At 32.0% G+C, this 22,866-nt stretch overlaps 1 protein-coding gene across 1 annotated transcript in view; it reads left to right on the top strand.

Moving 5' to 3' along the window:
* The window catches only part of LOC145284477 (uncharacterized), a 537,192-nt gene that overhangs the window by 341,590 nt on the left and 172,736 nt on the right, over positions 1 to 22,866 (top strand). The window contains exon 2 of the mRNA XM_080133338.1: positions 2,802 to 2,861. Coding sequence (XP_079989464.1) covers positions 2,802 to 2,861 — 60 coding nt within the window. The remainder of the gene's footprint in view (positions 1 to 2,801; positions 2,862 to 22,866) is intronic.

Genomic DNA, 22,866 nt, shown 5'->3' with positions numbered 1-22,866 from the left:
GCGGAGTCTACAACGTGTTGGTCTCTACGTATTCACATGTGATATTAGTCCGGAGGCTAAGAGTTTGACACAACAGTGAAATTAAATGAAATTTCAACAATTATTTTTTTTTCTGCATCCTATCTTCAGCAATCTTTTATAAAAGGTGAAGGGCGATAACATACGTACAAACAGAAAATTGCCTAAACATAATTATATAGATAAGCAAGCAATGTTTATCATTTCATTCCAAGCAATTTTTAGTTTTTACTGCATTCTGAGCAATGCCGAGCAGGCAAAACTGGGATATTTTAAAATGATTTCAACGAGAATAAAGTGACTATTGAAACTGGTCTTTGGCTGGTTAAATGCCAGGAATTAAAGTACTTAACCTTGCTTTGATGTCTGCTGTTATTTTCTCATTATGTCATAGTCATTCGCAAATTAATTATTGATCTTTGTGGTTATCCGAAGCAAGCCTAGCAAACATCTGTAGTCTCTTTACGATCCCGGAAAATAACGATCGGTGATTCTCTCTCTATCTCTCCCTTCTTTGGTCCTTGACTTTCATTAAAGTTAATTTTTGGATACATTTTGATAGCAGACATGAACGACAACAACGAAAGAAAAAGAGTTAGAGGAAAAGGATGATGCGTTGTGTTTTTATTAAACCTGTTTACAGTCATTTGTTGCTGTTAAAAGATTTTTTTCAGTTCATCAATTTCAGATCGATTCAAATCTCATCAATACATGTACTGATTGACTGATAGTTTGTTGGTAGAAAACAAACGAAATTTATAATCACTTACTGGTTTAGCCACTTTGTCCACTATTATTGATTTCCTTGTTCTTTTTTTTTGTTTTTTGTAATCTATATACTGTTTTTTTATGTATAATCTCTCTCTATATATTATTTTTCAAGTTATACCTAAATAGTAATACATCTGACAAATCAATATTTGATTTTGATTAATGGTTTCTTCCTTTTTCTCCTTGCAGCACGTTATCTATAATATAAATCTCACCTGTCTGTTTAGATGTATGTATGTTTGTATGTTTGCCTAAAACTTTCGACAGAGGTGACGATTTTCATGAAATTGGTACTGTTTTGAAGTTCGACCCTTCGGACGACAAATATCGAAAAATTGGTTAAAAACATTAATTCCTTCACACTCAACTGAGCATTTTTCTACAGGAAGGGGTCGCTTTTTTCGCTGATATTTTCGAAAGTCATTCCTGCTTTTCGATTGACTAGCCTTAATTTAAACCTTTGCCACTTCCGGTTTGACAATGGACGCAACGGCAAAGACCTCACGTTTTTCTGTTTTTTTTTTCTCCACATTCTTTTCCTCCTTCACAGTACCGGTTCAAGCCTGCCTGCCTACTACCACTTTTTTTTTTCTTAACACACACCTCCAAACACCCGGGCGACGCCAGACACCCAGGGTAGTTCACACTTGAAAAATGTAATTTACTTCAGTTGCTTTTCAAAAACAATTATTTCAGCAAAGAAACTTATTAGAATGGAGATAATTTTAAATACATAGCTAAAAATGTAAAGAAAATAATTATTATTTTAACTTTAATGTGATTACAGATTATATTCTTATATCTCGATGACATCAACATTATTATTTATTCCATCTAAAAGTTTAAACTAAAATGGCAGTCATAACTGCTTAAATATTTTATGCACAGGATTCACTTTTAAATTAATTGATCATAATGAATTTTGGAATACAGATACAAGGTATAAGAGGTGTTAATATTGGCTATATTTATTTTAATTTAATGCAAATAAGGTCAAAAGAGGGTAAAAAATCGGTGACAAGTCAGATACCTTATTTTTGTGTGAAATTTTAACATGGGTATTAGACATCAATTCCCGAATTTAAGTTTTTTAGGGAAAAATTTAAAGATTGAAATATTTCAGATTTGCATTGAATTTGATCCATAGTCATTTGACAGATTAATACATTAAGAAAAATGTTGGAATCGTTCTGCCGCTCCAGAAAGTATCTCACTCCTGATGCAATCTTTTACCTGTACAAGAGTCAAATGCATTCTTAAATTTAGTACTGTTGTCACATCTGCTGTAGAACCTCCAAGAGCATCCTTTCCTGCCTTGACAAGGTACAGAACCATCTTTGAAATTTAGTGGGCGACGACTATTTCGTCTCTCTACTCTTTTTTTTTCTCACAGAAGAGACGTTGTAAGTATAGCTTTGCTTTATCGATACGTTTATGGTGGGTGCTCGACTGAGCTCCAGTCTATGTTACTTCCCAGCAACAAACACTCACGTAGCTGAAACAACTGCCAATGATTTGCCTTTTATATCTGTGTCCCCCCCAACAAAACGAACATTCTATGAGGAGAGTTTGTTTCCTAGAACTGTTTGCCTATGGAATGAAATCCTGTGTCTGCTTTCCGACTGACTATAACATGGTTTTCTTCGAATCTATTGTGCATATATTTCTATTGAGTCTCCCGTTTAGATAATCTAGGCCTACCTAAGTTCCATTGTGATTGATTTTGTCTCACCATCTATCTAACATCTAACCTTTATCCTTGAGTGGACTCTTGGCCTTGATAATTGATGAGACTCAAGTAAAAAAAAAAAAGCAAGATACTTTGATTTTATTTTATTTTATGCATCTTAAAATTTACTATCATTATATTTTGATTTTCATAATGAAGGTAAAAGTTATGCCAAATGGGGAAATTCATTTTCTCCATCCTATTTTTATGTGTGTGCAAAACTATCCCGTTTTGTTTTGAAGAATTTTGCGCTTTTCATAAACTTCTTTTTCTTTCCTTTTAGGTGAACGCAGAAAGTCGCCGTAACCAACTTATGCGAGACATGGCTCAACTGCGTCTACAGGTATGTAACATTCATTGGACTTGTCTTTGATAAGAGATGCGACTGAATAAGTTTTTTTTTTTTAATATTTGTTCATTTATTTATTGCAGACTTTTATCCTCATCTTTTAGTTGCTGTTTCACAACGTTTAAAAGAATAAATGAATAAATAATATTCCAATTAATTAAAAGTTTTTAAATAACATTTTTTTTTATGTAAACTTATAAAAATTACACTTTACATAATTCAGTGTGCCAACTTCGAAATCAATTTGTTTAACAGAAATAGTTCCATCAGAATGTTGTTGACTGTAATTACTCGATGTCTTTCTCGAAATAATTTTAATCTGAAAAATATCAGGGAAACCATTGCCAACATTAGAATCATTTGGTTTGTACGAACAATAAAATATTACACCTGATTTTCCATTTTTATGAAAATATGTGTTGCCTTTTTACTTCATCGATTCTGCTGTTTTCATATTGAATGTTTACAAATGTTACCCATATCCTCATCAGTAAACAAATTTAGTGTTATCCATTAGTTTCAATCCTCTCATAATATTCTTCATCATTCAACTGATAATGCCTTCATTTCATTAATTGAACTCTGCTCTCTTTTAGCAAGACTGAAAATGTCTATGTAGGTATTTCTTGGTTGCGTGTTAACTGGCGTCCAATACAACTTGCAAAATCATTGTGTATGTTCCTCAAGTAATACTTTTGTGCTATTTCCTAAGTGTTCATGGTATAACAAATCCTAGTGCAAGTCAATAAGTTCCCTTTCTCTCTCTCTCTCTCTCTCTCTCTCTCTCTCTCTCTCTCTCTCTCTCTCTACCTAGAACTAAACTAAACTTCCATGAGCAAAGTTTATTTTCTAAAACTATCCATCTGTGAAATATATCGATGCTGCTTCCCAGTTGATTACAACATGGCCATTTTCAAAAATATGAACAAATTCTTGTAGAACTGCCTTCTTAAATAACAATTCGGTTCAGTCACAACCATCTTTAACTGTCCCTACGATGTTGTCTCACTGTCCATCTGACTCTTGGTTAACCTTAATCCTCGAGTGGTGTTGGGTCTTGATAAAGAGTGGTTCCTAATTAATAGAACAAAAAAGTTTAATGGAACATGACAACAAAATTATGAATACAATTAAATCCTTAAAATAGTCATGAAAACTTTAGAGAATAAACAAATGAGATATATACTCCCGACAAACCCGTCTAACAGCACGATCCCACCCCTTTACTGTTGAGATCTCTAGATGACGGAAAGCCTTCTACTCTAATAGTTTCTTTCCTCAGACTGCTAAACTTTGGAATTGTCTCCCTGCTTCCTTGACTAACTGTACTAACATGCAAAAGTTTAAATGTAATGTGAATAGACATCTTGCTTATCTCTCTACATATTTCCCTGTAGACGGGGTCCCAAATAGCAGTCACTTATGTCTAAGTGATAGTGTGCCTTGTTTTGGGTGAACAAGAGTATAAAAAAAATGCTTTCGTGACTTTAGTTTATTAACAGAAAATGTAAATCACTTCTAAAACTTTTCAATGTAAAGGTAAGTTGTGATTGGCTAACTTTCAATTCGTAAGTTTCAACTGTGATTATGTTGACAAAAGTGTAAGCACATTTCTCTTGAGATTCAGGCAAAATCTGTTCGCCTGTGTTGACTACATCCTCTTTCATGATAGTGGAATATGGACTCCAAACACACCTGATATTCAATCGCTTCGACATAATAATTATGCCATGATCAAGTGGATGTCTGGCTGCAAATTAAAAGAAAAGGTTTCATCAATTGTGCTCCATCCCAAACTTTGTATTGGTGAGATAATAGATGCTTTGAGCACTTTGCACCTCATGTGGTTCAACCATATGCAACGTGCCATCTCTTGCATCTACTCCATAAACTTTGGATATCCCAGGCACTGTAACCTGGCTGATATCAACCTTTTTGACTGGACTGCATGATGAGTAGATGATAAATGATTACTGGCGTTGCCCACCTGATAGTCTGAGACGCCCATAGCAACCTAAATATCAAAACTGAATGAATAAAAATATTCTCCAAATATTTTATAGACATTATTTTAAATTAGAATTTAACTTGCCAGTACTTATGCATTTCAATTTTAACAATTCTTGCCTGATCGATGTTAGTTGAAATACGATTTCTTTTGGAGACGATTATATTGTTCAAGTAATAGTGATCACATTGGAAGATAACTTTTGCTTTACTTTAAAAAATTTTTTTTTTTAAATCGATCTGTATCATAGTCTACCAGGATCAAATTCTTTCATTCAAAATATGATTTAGACCGGAAGGAAGAGAAAGATGATCTTGAATCTAAACATAGGATCAGTGCCGTGTGAATTGAACTCTAGCCAACTGACTGATTTCTCAGGTTCTGAATCAAAGAAGATGATAATGATACCAGATATCAAAAACCCGAAACCGTTGTCATCTCTGGAAACCTGAAACAGATGTGTTGGACTATTTGCATAAGTGGATTTTGGCATGTCACATGTATATTTATTGCAGAATGTGTTTGTGATTAGAGGAACTATCAAGATACTGAACATCAAACAGAATGACAATTTTTTTTTCTTTAAATTCGATAAAGTTCTAATTTCAGTTCAAAAATAGTACACACTTTTATCGGAAACATTTTTTTTAGTTTTTTGTACTTGCTCACTTTTTTCTTGCATACGGATTTTTTACAGAAATTTCAAACCTAACCCATTATATCCTATAAATAGGACACCAAATAATTTCTTTAAAAAATTTCTAAGATAATATATCATATTACTATTTACTGCATGATTACTCTGAAGAAAAGATAAAATTCATGTATATTTATCAATTTCTCTCAGAGAGTTGTTCGAACTTTCTAAAAAAATTGTGAAATTTACTAAAATTCTATTTATTCGATAATGTATGAACTTATATAAATGAATCTTGCAATTGTAAAAACCACAAACTTATTGCCAAGAGTGCAATGTAACTCTTGTGTGAACTTCTTTACTCCTTACAAATTATATAAATAATTTATACATTTTATCTTGAATGTATAGCCTCTTGATTTGGAAAATATATTACATGTATCCAGTGTACTATTTATAAGAGAGTCAACATTTCGCTTTCTAAAATAATTTTTGCTTTTCAATTTTGTGTATTCTAACTCAGTTTTAGTTATTACACAAAATTTCAACTCAATAGTAAAAACTTAGATATTCTGGAACTTAATTAGTTAAATATAAAATAAATCTATTCCTTCTTTTTTACAGAAAATGTTATGATTTTGAATATTTTTTTACCGAGTTCCTTTAAAATATAAAAATATTTACATTTAATTTTCGATTTTTAATCAAATTTGAAATTTTTAATTATCTATTTTTAGTGATCATTTGCATAACGTTAAATTGCCTCAGGCATCCTTCAGCAAATTGCCTTCAATCAAGATCACTGTCTGTTTTACTCAAATTTTTAATTTTCTTTTTAGTCTGCCTCGATCATCAAACTCTAAACTCTATGCATTCCGACTAAGTTCTGAGTATGATCCATTTATTGACATAACTTATCTGGTAGTAATACATGTCGGATTATCATTTACGGGTTTAATAGAATCTTTTATTTATAGACTCCTTGCAAAATATATGCTGGACAATATATGCAACTAACAGTCCTCAGGCTTTAAAAAAAAATAAGATGGTTCTTATATATTGGATGAAATGATGCGTACTAAAATGTAACGGCTTGCTGTAGAAAAGTTGCACTATCTGAAGTTGGTCCTTGCGATTTAGCAGACTACCGGAAGATAAAAGAAGGGGTCTTGATCTAAAATGCATTTAACGTTTACCTTATTTTTTTCTTTTCCTCTTCCATTGCAAAAATCGGTTCTGTTTTGAAAAGGCACAAACTAAAATAATTTTCCTTGACAAAACCAAACGAAACGCTATGAATAAATAGCGATGAATAAAGATTTTGAAGAAAAAAAGAAATTTTTTCCACAAAATGACTGGATTAGACATTCAATAACAGAAAAAGGGTTGATATGCTATAAAACAACCAAACATGATTTGTATAGAATTGGGTAGAGTGTACAGCATGTTTTTCTCGGAGTCCATTTTGAGAAATTTCTGAAAGCCGAATTTCACTATTGTAGATTTTGGGCTGAAAATGTTATGAGATAATTTTGTTGGTGCAAGATTGATTGATTAAATTATACTATCATCAGAAGATGTTAAGATCTACACACTTTATGGGCAATGAGTATTGCCAGACGATTTGATTTCAAAGGTTATATTCTTTGCATGTGAGTGACAATCAAAAGCAATGTTTTTGGTTGTAAATTATGAAAGTTGAAAACGTCATGATAAAATTGTAATTATGATAGATATTTTCCATGTGTAAGATGATAGCTGGGATAAAGTATTCCAAACTAAATTGCTTTTATAAGTGTTAGATAATAACTTGGTTAAAAGTAAAATTAGTTGTTATCAATCTATCTTTCTATCTATCCAGTGATATTGTTAAAATAGTTTATATTGGGAATTATGTATTGTTTATAGAATAAAGTGTAGCAATGAGTTTTAGCTGAGGATGTTTACGTAAATTAGCTAGTTTAAATAAACAAAATGACCTTGGACAAGCATAGGTGGAAAGGTCGCACGTTGAGATACGTGTGCTTTTTGAATGATGATGTAACGAAACTGAGGTCAAGAGGTTGGGAAGGTTAGAGAGAGTTTGAGGTTGGTCATGGAAGTGAACAGACGTGCTTCAAGCCAGGAAGAGAGGCTGTGAAGAACAAGCATGTAGACAAGAAAAGCAGACTTTAGTGAAAACCATTTGAGACAGCTGCAATAAAAATGATAACTTTACTTAAATATGAATTGTAATATATACCTGTGTGATAACTCTCTGATACAACATAACTCAGTTTATATGGCGATATCATATCTCCTGGCTAAACAACAATACATACAACTTGTAAGTTTTTATCTGGTGCCATCAATGAGAGAAAATTATTTGGACTCAACAGAATTATCAAGAAATACTTCTTAGAAAAAATTCATGTTGAAAATATCCACCTGCTATGTCTGATAAATATACTTCCCTGTTGCAAAGACTAGATCCTCCCTTCCGATAATAATTAACTCTTCTACTTAGTATAATGACCAGGAGAATATGTCTCTTGTGTATGTGTGCTAACATCGAGTCTTACATTCGTAGTAGTCAGACTGACGTATACCCACACTTTATTTTTTGTATTTGCTTTCCTGTTTTCCCCACTAATTACTAAATTAATGAATTATTTTTCTTCCGGACTTTTATGGGACTACAACACTAAAGCATACTATTCTTGAAATAAAACTATGCCGACATATTGTGAGTTGGTATTATGATCTATCTTTTTCAGTGGAACACGGGCTCTAATTGATAGACCAATCGTAGGGAAGCAGAGAAACACAACACTATTTAAGAATTCTTTTTTTTTTTAATTCTACTTAATCTAAGAGACAAATAGACAAAATAAATTTCAAAGTTTAATCAAGACTTAGTATTAGTTAAATTCCTCAACTTGACTTTCCTCTTTAACGAGAACATCATATAATGTGTCTGAATTTTTGAGACGAGGATTGATAATTCGTATTATTTAGATTATTCAAAATATTTTTTCATCTTGAGTGGCATTTTCACAACGTTTCGGCCAATGTGACATCCATTTTTCTTCAGATGTATCTTTTCAAACTCAGGAATCTTTCTGTCAAACTCGGGAATGGAGCCTTTCATTTAAGTCATGGGGCTAACATGGTCTCATTTTATCAGTCATGACTGAGTAGAAGTCCTAAGTAATACGTAATTGTATTCTGAACATTGAGAATTGAACTTAGTGGCGTGGCAACTATTTTTGTCTCCCGGGTCCGTCGTAAGATTTACCCACCCACCCACCCTGCTGATCGTTGATAATTCATTAACCTTCAAAATTTCACGAAGTCCTCAAAATATTTCTTTTCATGGAATTACAATCAAGGATCTGTTGTTATTCGTCCCAGACTTTCATCTTATTACAGTACTTATATATACAGTCGTCATCAAAGAAAACCAAAGATATTTTTTTATTTTTACCCCCTCAAAATGCCGTCCCCTGCCATGTGCCGCACAGAGCGGACTGCCCGACTTCCCCTTTCTAGCCACTAATTGAACCTTAAACCTCCAAAAGAGTGTCACCTACAACTGAATTTACGAAGTACTTTATCCATTACCAAAAAGGGCAAAGGTTACAATTGGCCAAAATGTTGTGAAAATAACATGCAAGATGAAAAAAAGTAATTCGAATAATACAAGCGATAATTTTTCATTTTTATTATTGTTTTATTATTATTTTATTATCGTGCGTTTCAATAAATATTTCTTGTTCGTTGATTACCAACAGAACCAACCACTTACCCAAGTTTCTGACTAAATTGTGTCAATACCCAAAGTTGCTTTTAACCAGAATTTGCATAGGAAAATTGATAGAGCAACCAGGTGGAATGCATTTAGTCTTTCAGCATAGGACCAGTTGGCAAATAGCAAACAGAATCTTGAACGGAAGCGTGTGCTCTATCCCAACTATCATCAATGGACAAGGAAATCTCGTCAGCATCGGACAAAGCCAAACTCTTTGCCAAGAACTTTGCAGCTAATTCTATCCTTTGTGACCAAGGCCACAAACCCCCAATATTATCTTCCTGTATTAGAAAACATGCTATGTGATATACAAATATCTGTACGTGATGTTACCAAACTAATCAAAAACATGGATTCCAGTAAAGCAACCGGCGCTTACGGTATTCCAATTATAGTACTTAAAAAGCTTCAACCACAACTAGAGCCCATACTTAAAAAATTGTTTAAATGTTGTCTTAAGGAGAATTGCTTCCCGTCACCCTAGAAAATTTTATCAGTGTGCCCTGTATTTAAAAATTCAGGTGATCCCTCATCTCCCTCTCAGTACAGGCCAATAAGTCTCCTGTGCATCATGAGTAAGTTGCTGGAATCTGTGTTAAATAGAGAAGTAATCAACCATCTCAGCAAAAATAACCTTCTTAGTGACACACAATATGGTTTCTGTTCTGCGAGATCTACAGCAGATGTGCTTACAGTTATATCTCAAAGGATTAGCGAATCTCAACGGAGGCTACCTTTCTAGGGCAATTGCTCTTAACATATCAAAGGCCTTTGATAGAATATGGCACAAAGGTTTACTTCACAAGATCTCCAGCTATGGTATAGCTGGAAATGTCTCCTCAATTATTAAATCATTTCTCTCTGATAGGTTCATAAGAGTAGTGGTTGATGGGGAAAAATCAGAAGCTCACAGTATTGATGCTGGAGTCCTTCAGGGGTCCATCCTAGGCTCAACTCTCTTCCTAGTCTACATTAATGATCTTCCAAATCACATCCTTACATCATTCGTAAACATTTATGCTGATGACACTACCATCTATGGTAGCACATCTAAGACCGTAAACGACCAAGTTCTCTCTGATTCTCTCTCCTCTGATCTTGAGCAAGTGGTACAATGGGGAAAGAGGTGGCTTGTTACTTTTAATGCATCTAAAACCAAGCTTTTATCTTTATATCATCAACGCTCTTATCCCCATCTGGCATCAATTGAAATGAATGGCTCTCGTCTTGGGGAGGCCTCCTGTTTTGACAAGTTTCTGGGCTTGACCTTTACTCCTGATCTTAAATGAAACACATACATTAGATCCGTTGCCAAGGTCTCTGGAAAAATGGTGGGATCCATCTATCGATCCAGTAAATATCTAACTGCTGAGACTATTCTCTAGCTATGTAAGAGCCAGGTACGTCCAAGTATGGAGTACTGTTGCCACATCTGGGCAGGAGCTGCTAGAAAGGACTTATTCTGCCTTGATAGAGTTCAGAATAGACTTTGTAGCCTCGTAGGGGATGTCCTTTTCTCTTCCCTGCAACCTCTTTCTCACAGAAGAGATGTTGTGATTTTGTCTCTGCTTTATTGTTATTTTGATGGCAAGTGCTCGACTGAGCTCCAATCTATGATCCTCCTAGCCAAACTTTCACAAGAAACACCCATCTAGCAGAAAACACTATCAATAATTCTCCCCACTCTTTATCTGTGCCTAAACCTAAACGTAGATTCCATGAACAAAGGTTCTTTCTTAGAACTGCACGCCTATGGAATTGTCCTCCGTTTTCCTGCTTTCCATCCGTCTGCAATATGGTTGTCTTCAAGTTTAGCGTAAACAAGTTTTTGGTGAGCCGTTCCATATAAGTTAACAAATTTACCAATTTACCATTACTAACAATTACTATATTGTCCAATTGTCTACTGTATACTCTTTAACTCTTATCCTCGAATGCCCTCTTCGCTTTGATAAGTCATAATACCTATGTAAAAAAAAAAAAAAAAAGGACCAGTTGTTAGTGTTTGTATGGACATGACCAGCCATTGTATTTCATTTATTGCAGTAAAGATTGTTTTAATAGGTGCAAACACTTTTTGGTATTATTAGTTCCAATCACGGACTTCCTCCCAGGCAGCACCTCTCTTATTTCACAATAGCTAAAGAGGAAGGCAACTGTTAGAAACATTATACATGAAATATGAGAACTAAAGAGCAAAATAAGGGTGTAGGGGCACATGAGACTGGGGAGGCGACCAGGAGTAAATCCAGGTTACTACTCTCCATATTCTACTTTCTCATATTCAAATATTTTTTGATTGTGAGTGTATGCTGATGTTTTCTAATTAAAGCTATATTTGTCAGCCTACTCAATACACAAATGATCAACAGCAATTCTATTTAAATATATGGGGGAAAAACTCTTGTTATGAATGGGTAATATACCCGAAGAAGGCTGGAGAGCTCATCAGTTGAAACATAGTAAAAATAAATATCAACTTTGCTCGTATGTTCTAGGGATTTACCAGCACCCACATGTAATAAAATTAAAACAAAAGAAAAAGATTTAATGAAAAAGAAATTTATTAAAAAATAAATTAACAAGAAAAAAGAAAAGATTATTATTTTTTGAAGGGCGACAACTCGCTAATAAATTATCTCCCTTAGATCATAAAGAAAGTATTTCTTAATGTATTGTGTTTTGAGATGTTTTGTTTAGTGAATTTTTTACGTATATGTGCTTCTCGGTCAACAAACTCAAAGAATAAATAAAAACTTTACCAGAATCCAAACAACAGTTTTTCCTTCAGTGAGATTTTTGTTTTTTACGGCCTTTATGAGGAAGCCGGAATTCGGACGTTGGTTGCCTATGTGTACACCCCAAAAATATGTCACAAACTTTTTTTTAACGTCTTCGGATCAAGATTCAAGGAGGAAGAATTTGTCCCAACTTAAAGATTTAATAAATTATGAATTAGGGTTTAGAAAGAAAAACTAAAATGACTATCTATATTTTATTTCAAATTTTGGAGTTTGTCGGTTTGTATGTAAATAGAAATATGTGATTGGTTGACAAAAAAAAAAAAAAAAAAAGAAATAAGCAGAGAACACATTATTAAGAAAGTAATTTTTTTTTTACAGTTGCAAGCGAATTTTAAAATATTTTTTAACTGGAGACATGTTTTATAAATTAATAGACATAAACAGGATATGTTAGATATTGGCCAGGTAATGCTGAAAGATGTGCTTGTCGACGATTATTATGATTCTTATTAATATTTACCAATAAAATTATGTGAAAATGTTTTAATAGAAAGGAATGTTAGTTTTCATAAGTAACACAGATAAAAAATTTAACTTGATGTTAATTTGATAGATGGAATTTAAGCTAATCACAATATAAACAAAGATACTTGACAAAAACCCAGCAAGGGTCTTTAGGCTACATGTAGTAATGGAAAAGGTAGCTTTAGAGACATAAAGTTTTAATTATGAGAGAGATCAGTTTAATACGCAACGAATTAGCAGACGGACAGGATTTTGGGGGCAGGACGCCCATGGAGGTAAGAAAGGAGCAACTTAGCAAGATCTATTCTTATACAAAGCAGGCCAACTCTGAAAAGGAACCCAACAAGGAATAAATGATTATATTAAAATATAATTAACGCTTGAGTGTTTTCACTTTAGGAGAAAAACACCTTTAATTTCAGGATGCATGGAAGGAAAATTGAAGAAATGTGTTTTTTGCTGGTGTGCCAACCGACAACGATGTCCGTTTCTTGTTTACACCCTGTCTATACGTACATCGACACGAGATGAATCGCATATTAGAACGTTTAACACTCATAAGTTAAAAGAGACTCGTTATAGACAACACATATAAATACACCCATATATATATATATATTAGATATGGGACGATTAAAATATTTTTTCCTAATTCCGATACAATTCCCGATTCCGATGGCTTATAAATCTCTAAATATTTAACAATAAAGTTATTATTTTGTCAGGATTTCAGTAAAAAAAAAAACATGTTAAATGTGCATATACTTTCTCGAAATAAAAAATCCTAATTTCTGGGTGATCTATAGCTTTTAGCTTTACTGGTAGCTTAAAATTAATAAATATTTAATTTATTATTACTATCAATAGTGGAAGATTTTGTTTCAGACAAAATCAAATGAGAAAAAGGCAAATAAAGGAATCGTTTTAGCATCAAAAAATAGGCACACATTTTTCCGATTCCGATACCACCAATAGTTCCGATTTTTCAGCACTAATATATATATATATATATATATATATATATATATATGGCGATTAAGCTACACTGAATATTCGGCGTTTCATCCACTCTAGGATTCCTGAGGCTTATGCACGAATTCTGTGGTTGTGTATCGTTTTTATATCTTGTATAAAAACGATAAACAACCACAGAATTTGCGCATAAGCCTGAGGAATCCTAGAGTGGATGAAACGCCGAATATTCAGTGTAGCTTAATCGCCATATATATTTTATAAATTACTAACTAGCTCTACCTACGTATTGAGCACTTTGAAGTAAATACTTAAAGTTTACACATAAATCTATACTTTCGTATATTAATTTTATGTGAGTAAATGAAGTAGTTATATTATGTGTGTGTTTAATGATTAAAGTTAATTTCTGTAAATCAAAATATAAACACATATTTTAGTTAAGAATTTATTGTATGAAACAAGGAATATATAGAGAAATTGTTAATTTTCTTAATCCATGGATTTTCAATAATGGCCTATATCATCAGAGGAAATGAAATGCAGTTAGAAAAATGTTCAGCTATGAATAAACAAGTATTTTGCTTTTCAGCCCATATATTGAAAATGTTATTTGAATGGTGAATAAGAGTCATAGAAAATAGACACATATATATACACTTGTTATGCACCCTTCCCCAGTATACAACAGATGTAATACCATAAAAACATTACACATTATTTTTTATTAAATGAAACTTATTTTTGATAATCCACAAAAACAGTAGCTAAAAAATATATTTGGTATCAAAGCAAATTATTTTTGCTTAAAACCATATTTTTCAATATTTTTAGCAAATAAAAACCAATATGTAAATGAATTAGTCGTAGTTACTTACTCTCGTATGCAAATTACTAAGTAGCATCTTTTTTATGACATTTAACAACTATTTTTTATGACATTTAACAACTATTTTTTATGACATTTAACAACTATTTTTTATGACATTTAACAACTATTTTTTATGACATTTAACAACTATATTTTATGACATTTAACTATATTTTATGACATTTACTATTTTTTTTCATGACATTTACCAACTATTTTTTTCATGACATTTACCAACTATTTTTTTCATGACATTTACCAACTATTTTTTTTCATGACATTTACCAACTATTTTTTTTTCATGACATTTACCAACTATTTTTTTTCATGACATTTACCAACTATTTTTTTTCATGACATTTACCAACTATTTTTTTCATGACATTTACCAACTATTTTTTTTCATGACATTTACCAACTATTTTTTTTCATGACATTTAACAACTATTTTTTTTCATGACATTTACCAACTATTTTTTTTCATGACATTTACCAACTATTTTTTTTCATGACATTTACCAACTATTTTTTTTCATGACATTTACCAACTATTTTTTTTCATGACATTTACCAACTATTTTTTTTCATGACATTTACCAACTATTTTTTTTCATGACATTTACCAACTATTTTTTTCATGACATTTACCAACTATTTTTTTTCATGACATTTACCAACTATTTTTTTCATGACATTTACCAACTATTTTTTTTCATGACATTTACCAACTATTTTTTTTTTCATGACATTTAACAACTATTTTTTTTCATGACATTTACCAACTATTTTTTTTCATGACATTTACCAACTATTTTTTTTCATGACATTTACCAACTATTTTTTTTCATGACATTTACCAACTATTTTTTTTCATGACATTTACCAACTATTTTTTTTCATGACATTTACCAACTATTTTTTTTCATGACATTTACCAACTATTTTTTTTCATGACATTTACCAACTATTTTTTTTCATGACATTTACCAACTATTTTTTCATGACATTTACCAACTATTTTTTTCATGACATTTACCAACTATTTTTTTTTCATGACATTTACCAACTATTTTTTTTTTCATGACATTTACCAACTATTTTTTTTTCATGACATTTACCAACTATTTTTTTTTCATGACATTTACCAACTATTTTTTTTTCATGACATTTACCAACTATTTTTTTTTCATGACATTTACCAACTATTTTTTTTTCATGATATTTACCAACTATTTTTTTTTTCATGACATTTACCAACTATTTTTTTTTTCATGACATTTACCAACTATTTTTTTTTTCATGACATTTACCAACTATTTTTTTTCATGACATTTACCAACTATTTTTTTTCATGACATTTACCAACTATTTTTTTTCATGACATTTAACAACTATTTTTTTTCATGACATTTAACAACTATTTTTTTTTCATGACATTTACCAACTATTTTTTTTTCATGACATTTACCAACTATTTTTTGTTCATGACATTTACCAACTATTTTTTTTTCATGACATTTACCAACTATTTTTTTTTCATGACATTTACCAACTATTTTTTGTTCATGACATTTACCAACTATTTTTTGTTCATGACATTTACCAACTATTTTTTTTTCATGACATTTACCAACTATTTTTTGTTCATGACATTTACCAACTATTTTTTGTTCATGACATTTACCAACTATTTTTTTCATGACATTTACCAACTATTTTTTTTTCATGACATTTACCAACTATTTTTTTTCATGACATTTACCAACTATTTTTTTCATGACATTTACCAACTATTTTTTTTTCATGACATTTACCAACTATTTCTTTTTCATGACATTTACCAACTATTTTTTTTTCATGACATTTAACAACTATTTTTTTTTCATGACATTTAACAACTATTTTTTTTTTCATGACATTTAACAACTATTTTTTGTTCATGACATTTAACGACTATTTTTTTACATATTAGATAAAGCAGTAGAAACTTAATAGAAATTGCGATTGACATACTAAGATAACATTACTACTACTGAAGCAGTACTAACCGTTGAACTAGTTTTCTCTAAAGGAGGAAGTTTCTAGGGATATTAAATTTACAAGTGAACCTCAGTTGGATGTATACCCCAGTCAGAGTAGATGGCAATGTTAGATTTTACAGTTCATGTTGAGTGGTTTTTATGTTCTCATACATACAGTGCCTAGTATTTCAAAATGGTCACCCATCTGGTACTGACGTACATTGTTCAAAGAGCGATTATAAATTAGTTTAATATTAATTAACTTAATATATTATTAAATTTGAAATGGTTACATAGTTTAATTCTTGCACAATGAGGTTGGTCAGACACTGGTCTTAGAGAAGTATCCAACTTTGATTCAACTGAATTTGATCTGTTCCTATGATTTTTCTAATATTTTGGGATAGCATATCAGTTTTCTTTCCTATGAGAGATTTTATTTAAATAATGTTTTTGAATCTTTGTCATTTTCAGCTTTTCACAATAAATTATTTCTGCACATGCATGCTGCATGCATCTTTAGTGACTCAGACAGCAATTAGTACTGCAGAAGTCAAGATGATGTTGTCGTTTATCGAGGAGAAGCTTTCCCCAGAAAATGTGATGAATTAGGTAATTTGTTTCCACTGAGCACCATCGTATTAACCACTTCTGCATCGATAACAGCACTTTTCATTCGAGCAGATTCAAAGCTTCCTAAATTAGACTCTGTTTATCACATCTGTTTCTGCATTGTTTGGCGTTTGAGATGTTGCCGTTCTGTTTCAACAAACACAATTCATGCTTTGCCTTCCATGTTGTTGCCATGGAATTTGCACGTCTTTTAGGAGTTTGTTCATAAAGCAGATACTTTCTCTTTTGATTGATTTGGACTATTGCATTTGAGACTCAAAGCTTGTTTGCTGTAATACCCCCCCCTCCTACACCTTATTTAAAAAGGACAGGCTTTCAGATGCGACCAGACCAGAGATTTTTTTTTTTGTCGGTCTATCTGATGTAGAGAAAGTATATTTGGCTGGTGAGGCTGTTGAGCTTATTTAGAAGTTTTGTAAGCTTGATAATACCATTGAAACACGGTGATGGGGGCTGGTGCATTTTTGTTTGTTATGAGAATAAAACTTTTACATAGATCTCTCAATGATTGTTTAGCCGGCATAAAGTCCTCCTTGTTTGCAGTTATTCATTAACCTGTAAAATTACAGATGTTTACCCTGACACCCAGAACAACAAGGCTCAGTGGTTACATATAAAGTCAAAAGATTTTATCAAAAACACATAAAGAAATGGTGCAAAAGCGATATTGTCACTTTCATTCCATTGATTTGTTCTGTGGTTGATTCATATTTGCTTACCACATACGGAGATGACCAGAGTATGACAGATCCTGATGCTGATTCCTTCTGGATTTTCATCAGAGCTTTGTTAGCGGAATATCACTGACATCATTACATTAACACTCTCCATACCACAGTGAGGGAAGGTTGAATTTTAGGAGGTTGGTGCTGAGCATCATTCGTTCATTTTATCTGATTCAAATGATTTTATTGTTGGGTTAGTGTTTCGCCTGATATTTTTCTAGTTCTGATTCTTTTGTAGAAAGACATCAGATACTTATGGAAAGGACCACATGAAGGTTGCTAACATCCTTGAATGAATATATTTCTATGGAATGAACTGGATTTGAACTTGACACGTCAAGGTTGTCAGTCGCCATCACCTCACTGGTATGATTGCAAGAGTTAAAAATGGACGTAGTAAGATCAAGGAACTTTTTCCATTACTAACCAGCATTGTGTTATTGTTTTTGACTACGATAAATGTCTCTAGAGTATGATGATGTATGGTGATGAAACCGGGCCACTGAAAGTTGAGGATATGTGTTGCATGAAAAGAAATGCTATGAAAATTATTAAATGGATGTGTAATGTGAGTTTTAAAGACAGACTTAGCTCTGATGACCTCCGAGGAAGATTAAATCTGGACAATATAGGAAGACCAAGAACAAGAGGCTTCATTGGTATGGTCACTTTAAAGAATGAATGAAAGTTCTTGGAGATTAGTAGATGTAGAATAGGTAAAGTTGCATGGTCAAAAAAGGGCAGTGAAAATAGAGAGATAAATACTTGGCCAGTGGTAAGTTAATTTGGAAGTCAGTTTGTAAAACAAATATTCAACCGAACATGATGGTATAACAGTCACATTTAATCTTAGTCTGTTGCAATTAATCCCCCCCCCTCCAAAAAAAAAAAATTTGAGGATTCTAAATATGACCTTAAAAGATATTCAGTAGTGAGGTTCCATTTGGGAAGTTGCCCCTTAATTACCACTGCTCCCAGGTCTACTTTGGCCTGGAATGGTAATACTTGCTACCCGATCAGGCTGTCTGAAGATACTGGATTCCTGAACAAAAACACAACAAACATTGATGCTATTGTTTTTTTGTTTTGTTTTTTTGCCTTTGCTAAACTCAATCATGTTGTGCAAAGTAAAAAAAAAATTAAAAAAAAAGAAAAAAATCAATTTTCCTTATACAAAACAACCAAACCAAAAACTATGAATCAATATTTTAAGATAAAGAGAACTTTAAGCATATAAACTTAAAAAAAAACAAACAAAAAAAAAAAAACTGGATTCGGCATTAAATGACCCCTGAAAATAGTTGATATGCCACAAAACAAAACAACGAAACCAATAAATCTTAATTTTTTAAAAACTACATCGGCAATCATTATCAAAATTGGCGTAATATGATAATTGTCTTGAATATGTGCTTAGAATATAGGTGGGATTGTCCAAAGAGTTTTTAAATTAAAAAAAATAATTTTTGGTTTATCATAGTTATGTTAAAAATACCATTTTCATCACTACTGGATTTAATGATTGCGTCTTGTTCTTTTTATAAACATGTTCTTTTTTATTGTTGTTGAGAATTACATTTATTGCCACCATCGTTCTCTTATTTCTCTCTTGTTTTTCTTCTTTCCCTCTCTCTTACCTTCTTTTTTTCTTTTCTTTTCTTTTTCCTCCTGTTTGTCTTTCATCTTTGTCTCTCCCTTTTTCGCGTTTCTCTGTCTCCCTTTTCGCGTTTCCCTGTTTCTCCATTCGCTTTTCTCCTGTCTCCCCGTTCGTTTTTCTCCTCTCTCCCTCTTCATCTTTGCCTCTCTCCCTCTTCATCTTTGCCCCTCCCCCTTTTTATTAATCTTCCATTCTCCCCCTCTTTATTAATCTTTCATTCTATTTTCATTTTCCTTATCTCCTTCCTTTCTCTCTCATTCCATCCTTCTCTTTTTCATTCTTTCCTTCTCCCCTTCTCTGTTTTCCTTTTTATCACGCCTTTCCTTCTGTCCTTGTCCCTTTTCTTCTTTCCTCCTTTTTTATTTTTATTCTCTTTCACCCCATTTTCTCTCTCATCATATTTCCCCAGGATTTTCCAATTTAATCAACTTTCTCTCTTCAAATATTTTCCTTTTTCTTTCATTATCCATCATTTTTTTTCTTCTCATCCCTGAACTCCCTTTTTCATTATCCTCTCTTTATTACCCCTATTTCCTATCCCTTTTCTACTTCTCTCCCTCGCCATCTTGTTTTCTTGTTCAATTTTTTCCTCTTAATCATTCATGTTTTACGATGACACTTATTAAGATAACAACCATGAGATAAAATAAAGCTTCTTTTCAAAATTAACCATTTTTTATTTTTTATTTTTTTTTTATATATCATTCAACCCACATCCTCCTTCCAACATCCCACCTCAAATCTGCGCACACTTTTTGGACAATGTTTTGGGCTTTTTTAAAAATTTATTTTGTATCTTACTTCATCAATTTTGTTCATTTTTATTATTTATTCCTTCTTCAATTTTTTATTATCTTGTTATATTTTGTTTGTTTGTTTTTATAATTTTAATTTAGTTTTTTTTTTTTTTAAATTTATCTTTTGCAATTTTTGGTTAAAATTTCTCTCCTCGATTATTTAATTTTTTTTTTTTTTTTGTAAAGATAAAATTTATTTTAATGATTAGTATTTGAGCGTTCGTTCTCATTGTGACTTGTGGTCTTCTTACAAGTGTAAATGCAGATTTCCTTAATACTCCAAGAATCTTCTTGATATTTCAGTGCAATCAACTGAACGTTTCTAATTCCTCCTTACATTCACAGCTTATTGCAATATTAAAAAAAAATGTTTCCTTTTATCAAATTATTCAAGATTCTTCTCAGATTATATTTCTAAATTTTTGAGATATGGATTGGTAATTTTCATTATTTGGAATACTGTTCTCATCTTGAGTGTTATTCGCACAATGTTTCGATCAGTGTAACCTCCAACCTTCAGTTAGGTTTTAGAGCTTGACAAAATATTTCTGTTGAACACTGAATCTGCGGGGAATTTCGAACGGGACCCTTTATTTAATTCACAGGGGTAGCTTGCTTTTGTTCTGTCAGTCATGACTGGATAGAATTTCTAAGTAATTTATTCAATTGTATTTTGAGTATCGCCTACACTGAGGATTGAACCTTCAACCTCCACCTTACTACTGAATTTTACAAAATACTTTCTAGCAGACAATTCTAATATGAAGCCTTAAACCTATTCATACTTTTAAATGTACAATCTTACTATTTATCGCTATAAATCATTACTTATTACTACAGATTACTATGATATATATATATTTAATTCTTTTATTAATTAAAGGTTTCAAAATTCCATACTTCTGACAGAAAGATTCCAGAATTTGACAAGAGACACCTAAACAAGCTTGGAGGTTATCTTACTCAGAATTGTTAGCCTTCATGATCGATCTAATTTTCAGTTTTCCATTCAGATTTTATCCCTTTTCTCTTTGATTCAATCGCCCTACCTGTAAATCCCTGAGATCACATGGTCTATAATTTAATATATGAAGCAAAGTGAGTTTCTTCATCGTTTCTTTGTCATTGATAGTTTTTTCCTACACAATATTTGATTATGATACATTAGTTTTTCATGTGGATCATCACATCATGTTATTAAGAATAAAATCGAATTCGATTTAATCTTTTAAAGAAAAAGAGTCATTATAAAATAAATACTAATTTTTTTATATGAAGTTTTAAAATTAAATTGGAATTACATAAGTATTAATCAGAAGGGACTTTTCCTCGGTATACACCAGCAAAACTTCTGCTAAGCAAGAAACGAAAGTCAGAATTAAATAAGTTTATTTTACATAACCAAAATTACATATGGGCTATATTGGGTAAGGTGCTTCACTCCTGATCACATTTGGATGTCACTGACCGTTGGAGTTTCAAATCTTGTCATGCATATGAAATAGTTGTCTGCTGATAATTATATTTTATATGGGAGAGAGAAAGAATGGATTATGTTGGTTTTTAAATCACAGCATAACCATCTCTGCTGTAATGGTGTGAGTTTCGAATCCCTCGTCGCCAGTGATATAATAAAAACTGTATTAGCAAGAGTATGCTGTAGAAGTATACGTCATGATTCTGGGGTCATAGCTACCATGAATCGCTGGTATTTACTTATTACTGCTGAAGAATGTGACACAAAGTCAGAAGATTGAACACTCCTAAAAGAGGAGGAGTCTGGCTTAGCAAAAATTGTCTGAGTAGCATGTCAACATTGCCTGGTCAGAGCAATTCAGGCAATAAGCAATAAACTTACTCCACCCAAAAGATGGGAGGCAAGGTTTGATAGGTTGGACCTTATAGAACTACCCGATGCTTCAATCTGCCAGATAAATTGCCACTAAAATGATTCAGTTTCTGCAAGACTGATTGTTGAGATTTGAAATAGGATCATAACTGCCACAAATCGTTCCCAATAATGTGTTAAATGTAGTTGTATTTATACTCTGCCGGTAAGTCCATTATTCCTTAAATAGGTATATCAGCTTACCCCATAACAATCTCTTTGTCAATATGTTATAAATTGCCCTTTAAACCTGACCGTTTATGAGATCAGATTTAAAAGATAATTTATAATATTGTGAAGATTAGCATAATGGTAAAATCTTGGTTACTCAGTTTTGTGATTGGGTTTCAATTCCCAGTTGCTTTGATAAATATTTTTTCCTCGTTTCTCAGTTATTTTGTGTGGCGTATTTATATAAATATTTATATATCGATTTTCACTCTTAAATAGGGCTGACGACTACCGAAGCCATTTATAGAGATGTCGAGAAAAAGTAAAACTGATGATTTGAAGAAAGTGATATTTTATTTTGCGCAAGAAAGATTACATTCATAAAAAAAAAAGTTATGATAAATTCATTCGGTTTAGAAAATTAAGAATTGATAAAATTCATCCAACTCCAAGACTTTCGATAACTTTAACTATGTTCACGACGAAAAATATCTGTGTTCAAGATTGATAACTTTCAGATGAAAAATATTGATCTCCAAATATAGAATCACAATTTTGAA

The sequence above is a fragment of the Euprymna scolopes genome, chromosome 9 (genome assembly GCF_053919585.1).
Source record: "Euprymna scolopes isolate OS-2025 chromosome 9, ASM5391958v1, whole genome shotgun sequence".
NCBI lineage: Eukaryota > Metazoa > Mollusca > Cephalopoda > Sepiida > Sepiolidae > Euprymna > Euprymna scolopes.
Note: the sequence above shows the minus strand (reverse complement) of the source record. Positions and strands in the feature narration are given on the sequence as shown.